This window comes from Hyla sarda, chromosome 4, assembly GCF_029499605.1.
Source record: "Hyla sarda isolate aHylSar1 chromosome 4, aHylSar1.hap1, whole genome shotgun sequence".
Classification (NCBI taxonomy): Eukaryota; Metazoa; Chordata; class Amphibia; order Anura; family Hylidae; genus Hyla; species Hyla sarda.
In genome coordinates this window covers 249,377,812-249,392,765 of record NC_079192.1, presented here as the reverse complement: position 1 = coordinate 249,392,765, position 14,954 = coordinate 249,377,812, and the positions used below count along the sequence as shown (strand labels likewise).

The window sequence follows — 14,954 nt, the reverse complement described above, 5'->3', positions numbered from 1 at the left end:
CCCCCTTTGCCATCTCATTCCCCTTTTATTACCCTTTGTACAAACTCATAACCCCTTCTTTACCACCCCCTGTGCCATTTCATTTTCCCTGTGCCATTTCTTTCCCCTTTTCATCCCACCTGTACCATTTCATCCCCCCGTGCCATTTCATTCCACCTTTATCCCCGTGCCACTTTAAACCCCCTGTGCCAAATCATCAATCCCTAACACCTTGTGCCACATCACTTTTCCCATTCCCTCCTCACCCTGTTGTTCTTCTTACCTGACCAGCAGGCTTAGGTGCAGGGGCTCTAAGCAGGTTTGATGTTCTCCTGACATCCTCTGCGCTGCACTTACTGAGAGCAGCAGTGACAAGTGATGTCAGGAGCGCCAATGCTGGTAGCCGCCACTGCTCGCAACCTTTGAGTGAACACAGCGCAGAGGACGAGAGGAGAATGTCAAACTCTCTTAGAGGAGGAGGGAAAGGGAAGGGGAAATGTGCACAAGGGGTGGGGGGATGATATGGCATAGGGGGCATAAAGTGACAAGGGGATAAAGAGGCAATGAATTTGCACAGGGGGAATGAATTTGCACAGAGGGTAATAAAGGGAGAATGAAATGGCAAAGTGGGGCATCAAGGGGAAATGATGTGGCACAGGGTAATAAAGGGGGGGGGGGATGATTTGGAACAGAGAGAATAAAGTGGAACGGGAGGTGGGGGTTAAGGGTGGAGGAATGAAGTGGCATTGGAAGGATCAAGAGGGGGACTAAAATGGCACAGGGGGGGGGGGGAGGTTGAAATGGTACAGGGGAGTGATAAGGGGTGATTAAATGGCACTGGGGGATTCCTCTGTAATATTTGTTATAGTGTTTTATAGGTAATTACACTCTGGAGTGAGTACAGTACGGTATTCGGTCATTTAGAAAGATTAAGCCTTTTTTCCCAGTAGGAAACATCTCTAAAAAGCGAACAGTTTATTTTTCCCCATGAGTGTCCGCTTAAGGGAGATTCTACTGTAATACATTGTAACCGCATCCCTGGAGTCATGTGACCGGGATGATACAATGGAAAGTCATCCTTAGATTCACATGATCACAAGTGCAGGAAATTGTCTTTTTACAGTGCTGGATCCTGTGCAATGCATGTGAATTTGGTGTATGACCTTTGTAGTACGAATATTAGCATTCGTGGTTCAGTTGGACATTGATGGACATAGTAAAAGTTATTATGATTGGAAGTATCAAGTAGGGAAGGGTTCTAACAAGCTCAAAAGTTGGCCCCGCGCGCCACTTGCCTCTACACCCTTGAAGACGTGGCTGGTGCCACAAAACATGTAGGGGAGGCATTTGGTTAAAACATTTTAATACAGCAGCAGATGCTTGTTGAGGGTGGGTTCCCACTCCGTTTGTAGTGTACGGGTGCTGGATCCGGTTGGGAGGGGCGAAAACCGCTGGATCTGGCCCGAAGCCCATTCATTTCAATGAGCTGACCGGAGTCAAACGCTGACTCCGGTTGTCTCATTTTTGCCCTGTATATGGTTTTCTGACCGGACCAGAAACTGTGGTATAAAAATCTAGCCTCAGAGGGAGTTTTAGGAAAATTTGTGCAGATGTTGACCAGTTGCCCATAGCAACCAATTAGATTGCTTCTTTCATTTTGTAGAGACATTTAAAAAAAAAAAAGGATTGGTTGCTACGGGAAACTGCACCACTTTTTCATCTATACAGGTTTTAATAAATCTCTTTCATAGTATATAAACAGGGGACCTCCTCATTTACAGCACGGCGCAGCGTGACGGTCACCACACACACAACACAGCTCCGGGCACCTTTTCCCACAGATAACATGGCCGCGAGGACGCGAGTGAAGGGACGCGCTCTCCGCTAGGGATTGGTCGACAGGAAAGGTCAGCCTCGCTGACGTCACGGGCCGCGCTTATATAAGGCCGAGCAGCGGCGCGCAAAGCTCCATCCCGAGGTGTTCAGAGGTAAAATGTATCGTCTTTATTCACAGGCATTCACCGGAGTTTCATTCAGTTCTTCTTTCAAACATTTCTCCCATCTGCCGATAGAAGACTCAAACCTTATTCCTGAGAGACGTTTTAGTAAAAAGTGCTCTTCCATCGGCTGATCTTTACTCTAACACCGAGGAACCAGCAGCGACGCCCGACGCGCTGAGCTAAAAGCGGGGACGAGAAGAGCGCCGCAGCCATGCCGAAATCCAAGAAGAGGAGCAGCCGGCCCGCGGGTGAGCCGGGGGATGGGGGAGGCCTAGTGCTGGGGAGGGGGCGCAGTGCTTGTCGGGGGTTGTTGTCCCTAGCACCCGGTTACGTAGATGATTCGTGGGGTATAGACTACAATTCCCAGTGTACGTAGCGCTTCAGTTTAGCCGTTATTTAGTGGGGTTATGGGTGCGGGGTAATCCTGTGTCACATGCCCCGCTGGCCTGCGTGCGTCACCGCTGTCTGGGCATGGCGTGTTCCCGGCCGGAGCCCAGCTGGTGGTGACGTCAGAGTGTGTGACGTACACGAGAATGCGGCTGTCAGCTGTGAGGCCTCAGTCAGTGGTTGGAGTGATATCCATAGAGATACATTACACTAACAAACTGGTGACTGCTGCTACACCTGAGCTCAGGCCTGTGTAAGTGCATGTGCTATTAGAAGGCCTAACCTAAAGGGGGGATCTGCCTCTCTAACACTCATGAAATGCCGATATCAATGGAGGCTGGAGAGATCCCCCTTAATGGCTGTCCATATATAATGCCTTCTTCCTAATAGATGCTATGGGGTCAATATGCTCCTATAAGGGATCTGAACACACCTTAGATCAGTGGTCTTCCAGCTGTTGTGAAACTACAACTCCCAGCATGCCCGGACAGCCAAAGGCTGTCCGGGCATGCTGGGAGTTGTAGTTTCGAAACAGCTGGAAGACCACTGATCTAAGGTGTATGGCTAGTGGTGAACATGTGTTCAGATCCCTTATAGGAGCATATTGACCCCATAACATCTATTTATACTGGCAATTGTAGTTTTGCAACAGCTGAACAGCCAATTTGGAGACCACTGTTTTAGATGATTCCCCTCAGCCAGCTAGCGATCACAAATATGGGGCCTTTTGCCATGTTCCCACCTGCAGATGTTGGGGAGTGAGGGGGATTGGACAATGGACATGATTGGTTTTTTCTGCAGTAGGTAAGCTGCTTCCAGAAGAAGTTTTTAGGGAAGGATATTGCCTCTCTTCATATGGGAAGTCTGTATGATAAGGATACAGGTCACACAACAGAGATCCAGGAACACAGTCCAGAAGGCAATTTAAAGTGTTTGCGAAAAAACTAGAGAGATTTTAAAAGCCCACATCGACCAATCACAGCTCAGCTTTCGCTTTACCAGAGCTTGTTTCGATATGAAAGCGGAGTTGTGGTTGGTGGATGTGGGTAAAATCTCTCCAGTTTTTTGTACATGTTTTGATACATCAGGGTCGTTTTGGGTCACTTCTACTGACTACAAGCTTCACCGCATAGACAGGGTAAGGCTAGGTACACACTACCTTGTGCTCCAACGCGTTCGTAGTCTGTTCAGCTTTATTTTTTGTGTCAAATGGACCCTGAATGGGCCAGAGTGCTACTGACACTGCTGAGTCCTGATGGATCGCACTGACTTGAATGGGGTCAATTCAGTGTCATGTTTCACAGGAGTTGAGTGGAGAATGCTGCACATGTATCAGTTAGTGCTGGGCGGTATACCGGTTCATACCAAATACCGAAAATTTCTTCCTGCGCGAAATGAATTTTTCCCATACCGGTTGGACCGCCCCCCTCGAATTAATGAATTATCAGCCGCAGCGCACTGTCGCCACATCGGGCAACTAATCATGTCACCCGCCGGGAACGTCACAGAGCAGTCAGCCTATCATCGGCCACAGCGATGTCCGCCTCGGCCGGTGATGGGCTGAGTGCACTGTCATGTAAGGAGCTGGCCAGCTCCTTACGTAACAGTGCGCTCAGCCTATCACTGGCCGAGGCAGGACAGGGCTGCGGCTGGTGATAGGCTGACGGCTCTGTGATGTTCCCATCCCTAGGAAGCAGCAAGAGCAGCGGAGGACCGTAAGGCCGGTTCCGGAGCAACGGGGGAATGTAGGAAGATGGTGAGTTAAAGTTTGTTTTTTAATATTTGCAGCCCGGGCACAGGAATACAGAGTACAGTACAGTACAGCACAGCGGCTGATAACTATTTGGCGGGGGGGGGAGAGAAGCGCACGTGGGGGACATATGATTAATCCCCCTGATGTGGGGGATAGCGCAGCGCTGGGCTCATAATAACCGAGGGGGAAGCAGCGCCCATCACATGATGGGGGGGGGGGGGGGGTAAATACCGTTAAATACTATGGAACCGCCTTAATTTACAAATACCGTGATACACATTTTTGGTCGTACTGCCCAGCTCTAGTATCAGTACTATTGGGACACTACATTGTGATTTGCTTGTGCCACATTTGTCCTGCTGGCACTGTTCATACTGCTGGGTAAATTGGAGGTTCCTACAAACTGGCTACGCTACTGTAAACCACAAGGATGCATCGCCCCTCCATCATCTGGCTTGTGTGCAGTAGACATGGCTGTCTCTAGATAGAGGTATATACTGCTACTTTACCATAGTTGTCAAATTGTGACATTGGACAAAATATTAGCCAGAAGAAATGGGGAATTACATGAGGTTTCTTGGATTTAGTTTGACCCTCTAAAATAAAAATCCTTAAAGATGTCTCACTAAGCCAACAATGATCTATGTTCTGTTAGGTTATACAAATGGCAGAAGCCTCGGCCCTAATATGAAGGTTTTCTAATCCACATAGAAGGTTCAGTGACTTTGTAGATACTGTGCTTGACTTTCTTCAGTGACGCCTGCCTTTTAGCAGAGCTATTTTCAGACGTTTGCCCAGTTATATGGGCTTGGCAGGTGACGCCTCTGAGGAAGCTTGGCAGTGGCCACTTGTTATACCTGCAGTGGATAATGCTTAGTATTCCATGATGCCTAATCAATGATAACAAATGGAACATCTTGGCACCTGTACGGCTGTGTTCACACCGGTGTTGGAGCTCCGGTCAGGCAGATCCATTTATAGCAGGACCTGAGCGGGCAGGAAAACCCTGCAAGCACAATTTTTTGTTTATCTGCTGAAATCCTGCTAAATAATCAGATACCAGACCAAGCTGACAGACCCTGTTAAATTGAATGGGATACACTAGTGTCTATAATGCAAGGGACCACCTGACTGTGACACCGCGCCTGTCAACAAGGTCGAATGCTGTGGAGGAATAGGTTTAGCTATTGTTCAGTGCAGACAGCAAGTTCTTTTCAGATGATGATGATTATAACATTTAGAACTTCATCATCAGAGAATCTTTGTAAGTTCTCCAGTCTCACCTGCAGTGAAGCAAATCCTGGAATACAAGTCAAGTGCTGGAAATGTAATTTTTAAAGAGCAATGGGAGAGATTTATCAAAACCTGTCCAGAGGAAAAGTTGTGGAGTTGCCCATAACAACCAGATTCCTTCTTTAATTTTCCAGAGGCCTTTTCAGAAATGAAAGCAATTTGATTGGTTGCTATGGGCAACAGGACAACTTTCCCTCTGTACAGGTTTTGATACATCTCCCCGAATATGCATTTGTTTTTAGGGTCACTGCAGGGTTAAGGTTAGTTTGGTTGTGGCTAGCTACATCTTGTTGGTATTCTTGTAGTGGATCCGGTCATCTCAGATCAGCCTTAATTGACACTTATCTATCTTATTCCCATTATTGTTCTGCTATTTTCTGGCAGATAAGTAAATTGGTATTTTCCTCTAAGCTACTTCCCTCTACATTTATTTCTCTATCCAGAGACAGCAGGAAGTTTCTGTGAAGCAATATCTTGGTGCAGGCCAACGAGACATTCTGGGAAGTTTACCTCGGTACTTGGCAATGCAGAGCCTTCCACCTATCAAGATATTGCTAGTGGGGCTATATACTGCTGTTATAATGGCTCTTAGGCTGCGTTCACACCACATTTTTGCAATACAGTTCCCATATCTGGTTTTTGATGAAAAACCTGATTCCTCAAAACCGGACTAAACAGTATCAAAACCGGTGTACAAATTTTAAACCCTTATATTGTTGAAAACCGTATACAGTTTGAATAAATGATGTCCGGTTGCATCCGTTAAGAAAAAAAACTATACGTTTAAACTTTTCACTCCATTATGAATAAAGTTTCACTTGTTTGATTGAAATTCCAAGTAAAAAAAACTTTAGGTGTCAAAAACCGTATGGAACTGTACGCACATACAGTTCTATATAGTTCCTATTGACTCCTATGTTAAAAAAAAGATACGGTTTTTCACCCGCACCGAAAGCCGTGGTAGGCTACGGTTTTGGGTACGGGATTCATAAGGATTTAGCACAGAATGTGCTTAAAGGGGTACTCCGGTGGAAAACCTTCTTTATTTATTTATTTATTTATTTATTTTAAATCAACTGGTGCCAGAAAGTTAAACAGATTTGTAAAAATCTTAATCCTTTCAGTACTTATTAGCTGCTGAATACTACAGAGGAGCTCTCTGCTGAATCGCAAGCACAGTGCTCTCTGCTGACATCTGTCTATTTTAAGAACTGTCCAGAGTAGGAGAAAATCCCCATAGAAAACATATGCTGCTCTGGACACTTCCTAAAATGGACAGAGATGTCAGCAGAGAGCACTGTGTTCCAAAAAGATAAGAATTTCTTCTGTAGTATTCAGCAGCTAATAAGTACCCGAAGGCTTAAGATTTTTTAATAGAAGTCATTTACAAATCTGTTTAACTTTCTGGCACCAGTTGATAAAAAAAAAATAAAAATTTCCACCGGGGAACCTCTTTGTTTGCCTTGTAACTGATTTGCTGCGATTATTTTAGTATGATGCCACTAGTACATGTAAGCACTCAATATGTAATTGGGCACTCTTGCGCTGCCTTCCCAAATGCCGTTGAATGCACAGACAAAATTGTTCCCGATTCATTGAACGATTGCCATGTCAGATTAATGGGATTGTCAGCTACATTGTGTGGCAAATGGTAAATGCATGGAGATGTGGTTTTGGTGGCGTGCAATCACTGGCACAGTGTTTCCCAACCAGGGTTCCTCCAGCTGTGGCCAAACTACAACTCCCAGCATGCCCGGACAGCCAGAGGCTGTCCGGGCATGCTGGGAGTTGTAGTTTGGCCACAGCTGGAGGCACCCTAGTTGGGAAACACTGCACTGGCATATGGGATTGTGGCTCTAGGCTGGTTTCACATTAGCATATTATGGCCACACATGAAAGTTATTGAGTGGACTACAGTGACATGGGGGAGATGGTAGAGGTAAAGTGGTGCAGTTGCCCATAGCAACCAATAAGAGTGCTTCGTCTATCTTTAAAAAGGGCTTGTGAAAAATGATAGAAGCAATCTGGTTGCTATGGCCACTGCACCGCTCTTCTCTACACAGGTTTTGATAAACCTCCCCCATAGTAATGAGGGGGTGTAAACTGAACCTGTAATCGTTCCAGTATTCTCCTCTTCTGTTGGTGCAGGCCTCTCTGGTTGGGAATATGTTTGTGGTGGTAATGGTTTAGGGTCACCAAAGGTGAAGCTTCACTTAAATTCTGCATATCACCGGACTATTTGCCAAGTCATGTTTCTTGTAGAAGTCTAGGAGATAATGTTGGAGGCAGACAGCTGATGGGTGACTTGCATGTTCCTGGCATACAGCCACAGGGGTTGTCCTTCCTCAGCGATTGTGCCAATATCACAGGGTGTAGGTAACAGCTGCTAGAGTAAGGCATGCTTCACACCACGTTTTTGCAATACAGTTCCCATATACGTTTTGAGTTTGAAAACCGTATGCATTAATTCTCCATTGAAAACCACATGCTAAATTATGCATCCGGTTGCATCCATTTTGCATCTTGTACGGTTTTCAGTTTTTTTTTCCCCCGTATCCAAAACCGTAGCATACCACGGTTTTTGGTCCGGGCAAAAAACCGTATTGAAACTGTAATCTTGTGTTTTTTATTTATTTATTTTTTACAAACATTGTAGTCAATGGGAACTGTACAGAACCGTATGTGCGTACGGTCCCATACGGTTTTTGACACCGAAAGTTTTTTCTTGGAATTTCAGTCAAACAAGTGAAACTTTATTTATAATGGAGTGAAAAGTTAAAAAATTTGTTTTTTTTCTTCTTCTTAAAACAGATGCAACCAGACATTATTTTTCAATTTGTACACAGGTTTTGATACAGTATAGTCCGGTTTTGAGGAATCAGTTTTTCCTCAAAAACATGATACAGGAACTGTATTGCAAAATCGTGGTGTGAACCCGGTCTTAGGCTGCTTTCACACTATAAAATTAATCCGTTTTAAAGATCCGTTTGATGTTCCGTTATGAAAACCCTGAAAATCGGCCATTAAACGTCCGTTCGAAAATCCCATTATAGTCTATGGGATTTTTACAGTGCAAATAGTGCATGCATTATTTCTTCCGTCCATTCTCCCATCACAAAATAACGTCTGTTATTCATAACGGACTATAACGGATTAAAATGGATAATGTAAAAATCCCATAGACTATAATGGGATTTTCAAACGGACGTTTAATGGCCAATTTTCAGGGTTTTCATAACGGAACATCAAACGGCTCTTTAAAACGGATGAATTTTATAGTGTGAAAGCAGGCTTATGTACGTCTGCATGGAAAGAATCAGCTAATGAAGAATAATAAGCGAGTTTGGTTTGTGATATTTGTAGTAAGCCGCTCTATAAAGTGACCTGTGTATTTAGCAGTGTCAGTGCTTTATGGATTAGTACAGGGAGATGACCAGTTGTACTTTGCTTTGTGTGAACTGATGTTATATGGTCTACATCTTTGAATACGTTTACAGGTTACACATTCTTACACATTAAATTTGCCCACCTAGGTTCAAGCCTATATCTGAGGCCTCGATTGCAGATTCCTTTCATGAGTGGAAAATGGAGCCAGTGCATGACTGAGCCTGATAATGTAACCAAATGCAAAAAAGGATGTTGGCCAATAGCCTACCATGTTGCCAACGAGCCCATTGACTTAAATGGGCAGAACGTACAAATCCCAGGCGCAATGGTGGCTAAAGAAATTCCTCCTGGCGCCTAGGTCTTTGTGAGGCCGAGCAGCGGCATAAGGGGGTTACACCCAATGGCTGATGTGGCCCCTTTAATCCCCCTCTGAGCTTTATACCTAGCGTAACGCTCCAGTCACTGCTGTCACCCTTCCTCCCACTGCACCAGGACGTTTGCTAGCCCTGAGGTACCGGACTACTTGTTTCTGTAGCTCAGCCTCTTAATAAATATGTATTTCCCCGCCCCACAAAGTACGTAGGCCATCCATGCTTGGAGATCTCCTGCATAATAAGATTTCTAACACTGCTGCTATAAATATATGATCTCAGTTCTAACCCCTGGGCCTCAATGATAAGACCTGTTATTTTGGTCTGAGTTTTTTCATGAGTTGCAATCATGAAAATTACTATTATCCATGTCAGAGGTCAGCGGTGCATGTTGGAGACAGCTATTGTGTAAGGGTGCATGCACACCACATTTTTGCAATACAGTTCCCGTATCAGGTTTTTGATGAAAAATGGCTTCCTCAAAACCTGACTAAACTGTATCAAAATGTGTGTACAAATTTCAACCCGGATACGGTTAAAATCCGTATACGGTTTGAAAAATGATGTCTGGTTGCATCCGTTTTTAAGAACTCTTCACTCCATTTTGAATAAAGTTTCACTTGTTTGATTGAAATTCCAAGAAAAAAAAACTGTGCAAAGTCATAACCAGTATGGTGCAAACCGGATGGAACCGTGCGCACATACTGTTCTGTACTGTTCCCATTGACTCCTATGTTGAAAAAAAAATATACGTTTTAATGTGGTTTTTCACCTGGACCAAAAAACGTGGTAGACTACAGTTTTGGGTACAGGTAAAAAACCATATAAGACACAAAACGGATGATACGTTTGACATATGGTTTACATTTAGTCAATGCATACGGTTTGCTATACAGTTCCGTACAGTTTTTAACTTGAAACCGTATACAGGAACTGTATAGAAAAAACACGGTGTGCATCCACCCTAACACTAAGGGTGCTTTCACACCACATTTTGTACTTAAGGTTCCCGAATACGGCTGGGAGGAGGGGTGGGCGGGGCTTAATGGCGGCGCCCGCACTCAGCCGTTTTCGGGAACCGTATTTAATGCATGTCTATGAGCCGACCGGAGTGAACCGCAGCCTCCGGTCGGCTGCATTTTCGGCCGTATGCGGTTTCCCGACTGCAGGCAAAAACGTGGTCAACCGCGTTTTTGCCTACGGTCGGGAAACCGCAGCCGACCGGAGGCTGCGGTTCACTCCGGTCGGCTCATAGACATGCTTTAAAGTACAAAACGTGGTGTGAAAGCACCCTAAGGCTATTTTTACACTACATTTGTGTGTGATAGATGTCACTTAGTTGCATCCTTCGCATATACCTTAATTAGTGATACGTTTATTGCACGGTATATGTTTTTGTGCCTTTTTGTCCTGCTCGGTGGAAGTCTACATGGTTCTGTATGACAAACGCTGGCTTATACTATGCAAATGGTACAAAAATTGCCTTTCTGGTAATGGTGGTCTATGGATATGTATATAGTATACGCAAGTATTAAACCTAAAGGAGGAGCCAGAATGCTGATCCCATTTCCTTATTGAAATGTTCCATGACTTTATGTAACAAACAGAACAAGGCTGGAGTCTTTTACGTCTGTGGGTATTTATTTTTCCACTCTAGATTTTGGCTGATGTGCTGTGTAAACACTTGATAAATGTTTTATCCATTCCGGTGACCGTATCTATCATGTGATCCCTTGGTTCTCAAGGTTCAGAACATTTCACCTCTCTTCTGCTGGAATTAGAGATTACCAGTCATATATCATAATGGGGCTGGGTAATGATTGTGTGTGTGTGTGTGTGTGTGTGTGTGTGTGTATGTGTGTGTGTGTGTGTGTGTGTATGTGTGTGTGTGTGTGTGTGTGTGTGTGTATATATATATATATATATATATATATATATATATATATATATATATATATATATATATATATATATATATATATATATATATAATATTATTATTATTGTAGCTGCATCACAGGAAGCTTCCTTCTTGATGGTTTCTGTGTTCTGCCTAGGTATCTTACAGCAGTAACCTAAACCAGGTATTAGTGAGCAGGATTCTGTAGACTAGCGTGCCTCCAGCTGTTGCAAAACTACAACTCCCAGCATGTCCGGACAGCCTTTGGCTGTCCGGGCATGCTGGGAGTTGTAGTTTTGCAGCAACTGGAGGCACCCTGGTTGGGAAACACTGCGGTAGACAGATGTGACTTCATAGTATATTGAGACATACTGTGTGTGTGCAAATGTAAAACAATTTTTTTTATTTTTTTTTTTTTTTAACCTCTTCAGGACATAGGGCGTATGGATACGCCCTGCATGCCGAGTCCTTAAGGACCGAGGGCGTATCCATACGCCCGTGGGAATTCCGGCCCCCACCGCTAGCCGGTTGGGGACCGGAGCCGGATGCCTGCTGAAATCGTTCAGCAGGCATCCCGGCATATCGCCCAGGGGGGTCATTATGTCCCCCCATGTCGGCGATCGCCGCAGATCGCTGGACAATTCAGTCCAGCGATCTGCGGCGATTCCGGGTCAATCGGGTCTCCAGTGACCCGGTGACCCGGAAATACTGGCTGTTCGGGGCCGTTCTGACGGCCCCGAACAGCCAGAGCCTGCAGGGGTGAGGTGGCACTGGTGCCACCTCACGATCGCCCTGATTCGTCGGCCGGATTACCGGCCGACCAATCAGGGCGCCTGCTGCGGGTGTCACTCCCGCACCCGCTCCGCCCCTCTTCCGGAGGACGTGAGCGGGTGCGGGACGTGCACCCCAGGTGCTGGGGACCCCGATCCCCGGCGCCCCTGTTGGGATCGGGGGCCCCAGGAGCAGCTGCGGCGGCGGAGACGACGAGGGACTGACCTGTGCGGCGAGGATCGTTGGAGGTGAGCAACAGCTCCCAGCATGCAAAAAGGGCATGCTGGGAGCTGTAGTTATGCAACAGCAGGAGGCAGACCACCACAACTCCCAGCATTCCCTTATGGGCATGCTGGGACTTATGGTTTTGCAACAGCTGGAGGCACATTCTTTCTATGGAAAAGTGTACCTTCAGCTGTTGTATAACTACAACTCCCAGCTTGCACAAACAGCTAAAGTGCATGCTGGGAGTTGTAGTGGTGCATCTGCTGGTTGCATAACTACAACTCCCAGCATGCCCGTTGGCTGTCGGTGACTGCTGAGAGTTGTAGTTTTGCAACAGCTGAAGGCACACTGGTTGTGAAACTCAGAGTTTTTTTTTACCTAACTCAGTGTTTCACGACCGGTGTGCCTCCAGCTGTTGCAAACTACAACTCTCAGCAGTCACCGTACACCATGCACCGTACATGCTGGGAGTTGTAGTTTTGCAACAGCTGGAGGCACACTGGTTGTGAAACACTGAGTTAGGTCACAAACTCAGTGATACATAACCAGTGTGCCTACAGCTGTTGCAAAACTGCAACTCTCAGCAGTCACCGACAGCCAACGGGCATGCTGGGAGTTGTAGTTATGCAACAGCTGGATGTCCCCCCCAATGTGAACGTACAGGGTACACTCACATGGGCGGAGGATTACAGTAAGTATCTGGCTGCAAATTTGAGCTGCCGCAAACTTTCTGCTGCAGCTCAAATTGCCAGCGAGAAACTACTGTGAACCCCCGCCCGTGCGACTGTACCCTAAAAACACTACACTACACTACCACAAAAAATAAAATAAAAAGTAAAAAAAACTACATATACACATACCCCTACACAGCCCCCCTCCCCTCCCCAATAAAAATGAAAAACGTCTGGTACGCCACTGTTTCCAGAACGGAGCCTCCAGCTGTTGCAAAACAACTCCCAGTATTGTCGGACAGCCGTTGACTGTCCAGGCATGCTGGGAGTTTTGCGACAGCTGGAGGCACCCTGTTTGGGAATCACTGGCGTAGAATACCCCTATGTCCACCCCTATGCAATCCCTAATTTAGGCCTCAAATGCGCATGGCGCTCTCACTTTGGAGCCCTGTCGTATTTCAAGGCAACAGTTTAGGGCCACATATGGGGTATCGCCGTACTCGGGAGAAATTGTGTTACAAATTTTGGGGGGTATTTTCTGCTTTTACCCTTTTTAAAAATGTAAAATTTTTGGGAAAACAAGCATTTTAGGTAAAAAAAATTTTTTTTTTTTACATATGCAAAAGTCGTGAAACACCTGTGGGGTATAAAGGTTCACTTAACCCCTTGTTACGTTCCCCGAGGGGTCTAGTTTCCAAAATGGTATGCCATGTGGGGGGTTTATTGCTGTCCTGGCACCATAGGGGCTTCCTAAATGCGGCATGCCCCCAGAGAAAAATTTGCATTCAAAAAGCCAAATGTGACTCCTTCTCTTCCGAGACCTGTAGTGCGCCAGCAGAGCACTTTTCACCCCCATATGGGGTGTTTTCTGAATCGGGAGAAATTGGGCTTCAAATTTTTAGGGGTATTTTCTGCTATTACCCTTTTTAAAAATAAAAAATTTTTGGGAAAACAAGCATTTTAGGTAAAAATTTTTTTTTTTTTTTTACATTTGCAAAAGTCGTGAAACACCTGTGGGGTATTAAGGTTCACTTTATCCCATGTTACATTCCTCGAGGGGTCTAGTTTCCAAAATGGTATGCCATGTGTTTTTTTTTTTGCTGTTCTGGCACCATAAGGGCTTCCTAAAGGTAACATGCCCCCCAAAAACCATTTCAGAAAAACGTACTCTCCAAAATCCCCTTGTCGCTCCTTCCCTTCTGAGCCCTCTACTGCGCCCGCCGAACACTTTACATAGACATATGAGATATGTGCTTACTCGAGAGAAATTGGGTTTCAAATACAAGTAAAAATTTTGTCCTTTTACCCCTTGTAAAAATTCAAAAATTGGGTCTGCAAGAACATGTGAGTGTAAAAAATGAAGATTGTGAATTTTCTCCTTCACTTTGCTTCTATTCCTGTGAAACACCTAAAGGGTTAAAACGCTGACTGAATGTCATTTTGAATACTTTTGGGGGTGTAGTTTTTATAATGGGGTCATTTATGGGGTATTTCTAATATGAAGACCCTTCAAATCCACTTCAAACCTGAACTGGTCCCTGAAAAATACTGAGTTTGAAAATTTTGTGAAAAATCGGAAAATTGCTGCTGACCGTTGAAGCCCTCTGGTGCCTTCCAAAAGTAAAAACACATCAATTTTATGATGCAAACATAAAGTAGACATATTGTATATGTGAACCAAAAAAAAATGTATTCGTAATATCCATTTTCCTTACAAGCAGAGAGCTTCAAAGTTAGAAAAATGCAAAATTTTCAAATTTTTCATCAAATTTACGGATTTTTCACCAAGAAATGATGCAAGTATCGACAAAAATTTACCACTATGTTAAAGTAGAATATGTCACGAAAAAACAATCTCGGAATCAGAATGATAACTAAAAGCATTCCAGAGTTATTAATGTTTAAAGTGACAGTGGTCAGATGTGCAAAAAACGCTCCGGTCCTTAAGGCCAAAATGGGCTCCGTCCTGAAGGGGTTAAGCATTGCCTAATAAAGATCATGTTTGTATCTGAAACTAAGTACAAGAAGTACCTGATCTCCTGGGAATTTTTTTGTTGAAGTTAGTAATTCAAATAGAAAGCTACCTATTAAAAGTCGGTGTTGGTGACTATTCAAATCACACTTTAACTGTATGCTCGGGGTATACTTTGAAGTATACCATAGTGTACTTATAGGGACCATTAGATCAAGCATAGTGTTAGGGCTACCTTTGGTAGG

The 14,954-nt window shown here is 44.7% G+C and overlaps 1 protein-coding gene across 4 annotated transcripts in view; it reads left to right on the top strand.

Moving 5' to 3' along the window:
• Positions 1–2,041: 2,041 nt before the first annotated feature.
• IFRD1 (interferon related developmental regulator 1) overlaps positions 2,042–14,954 on the top strand; it is a 35,469-nt gene continuing 22,556 nt past the window's right edge. For 2 of the 4 annotated variants that reach the window (XM_056573901.1, XM_056573900.1), the window contains exon 1: positions 2,042–2,227. In XM_056573901.1, coding sequence (XP_056429876.1) covers positions 2,191–2,227 — 37 coding nt within the window. In that variant the 5' untranslated portion in view covers positions 2,042–2,190. Of the gene's footprint in view, positions 2,228–2,479; positions 2,620–14,954 lie in introns of those variants that run through there. The other 2 variants (XM_056573903.1, XM_056573902.1) reach the window with 2 other exon arrangements.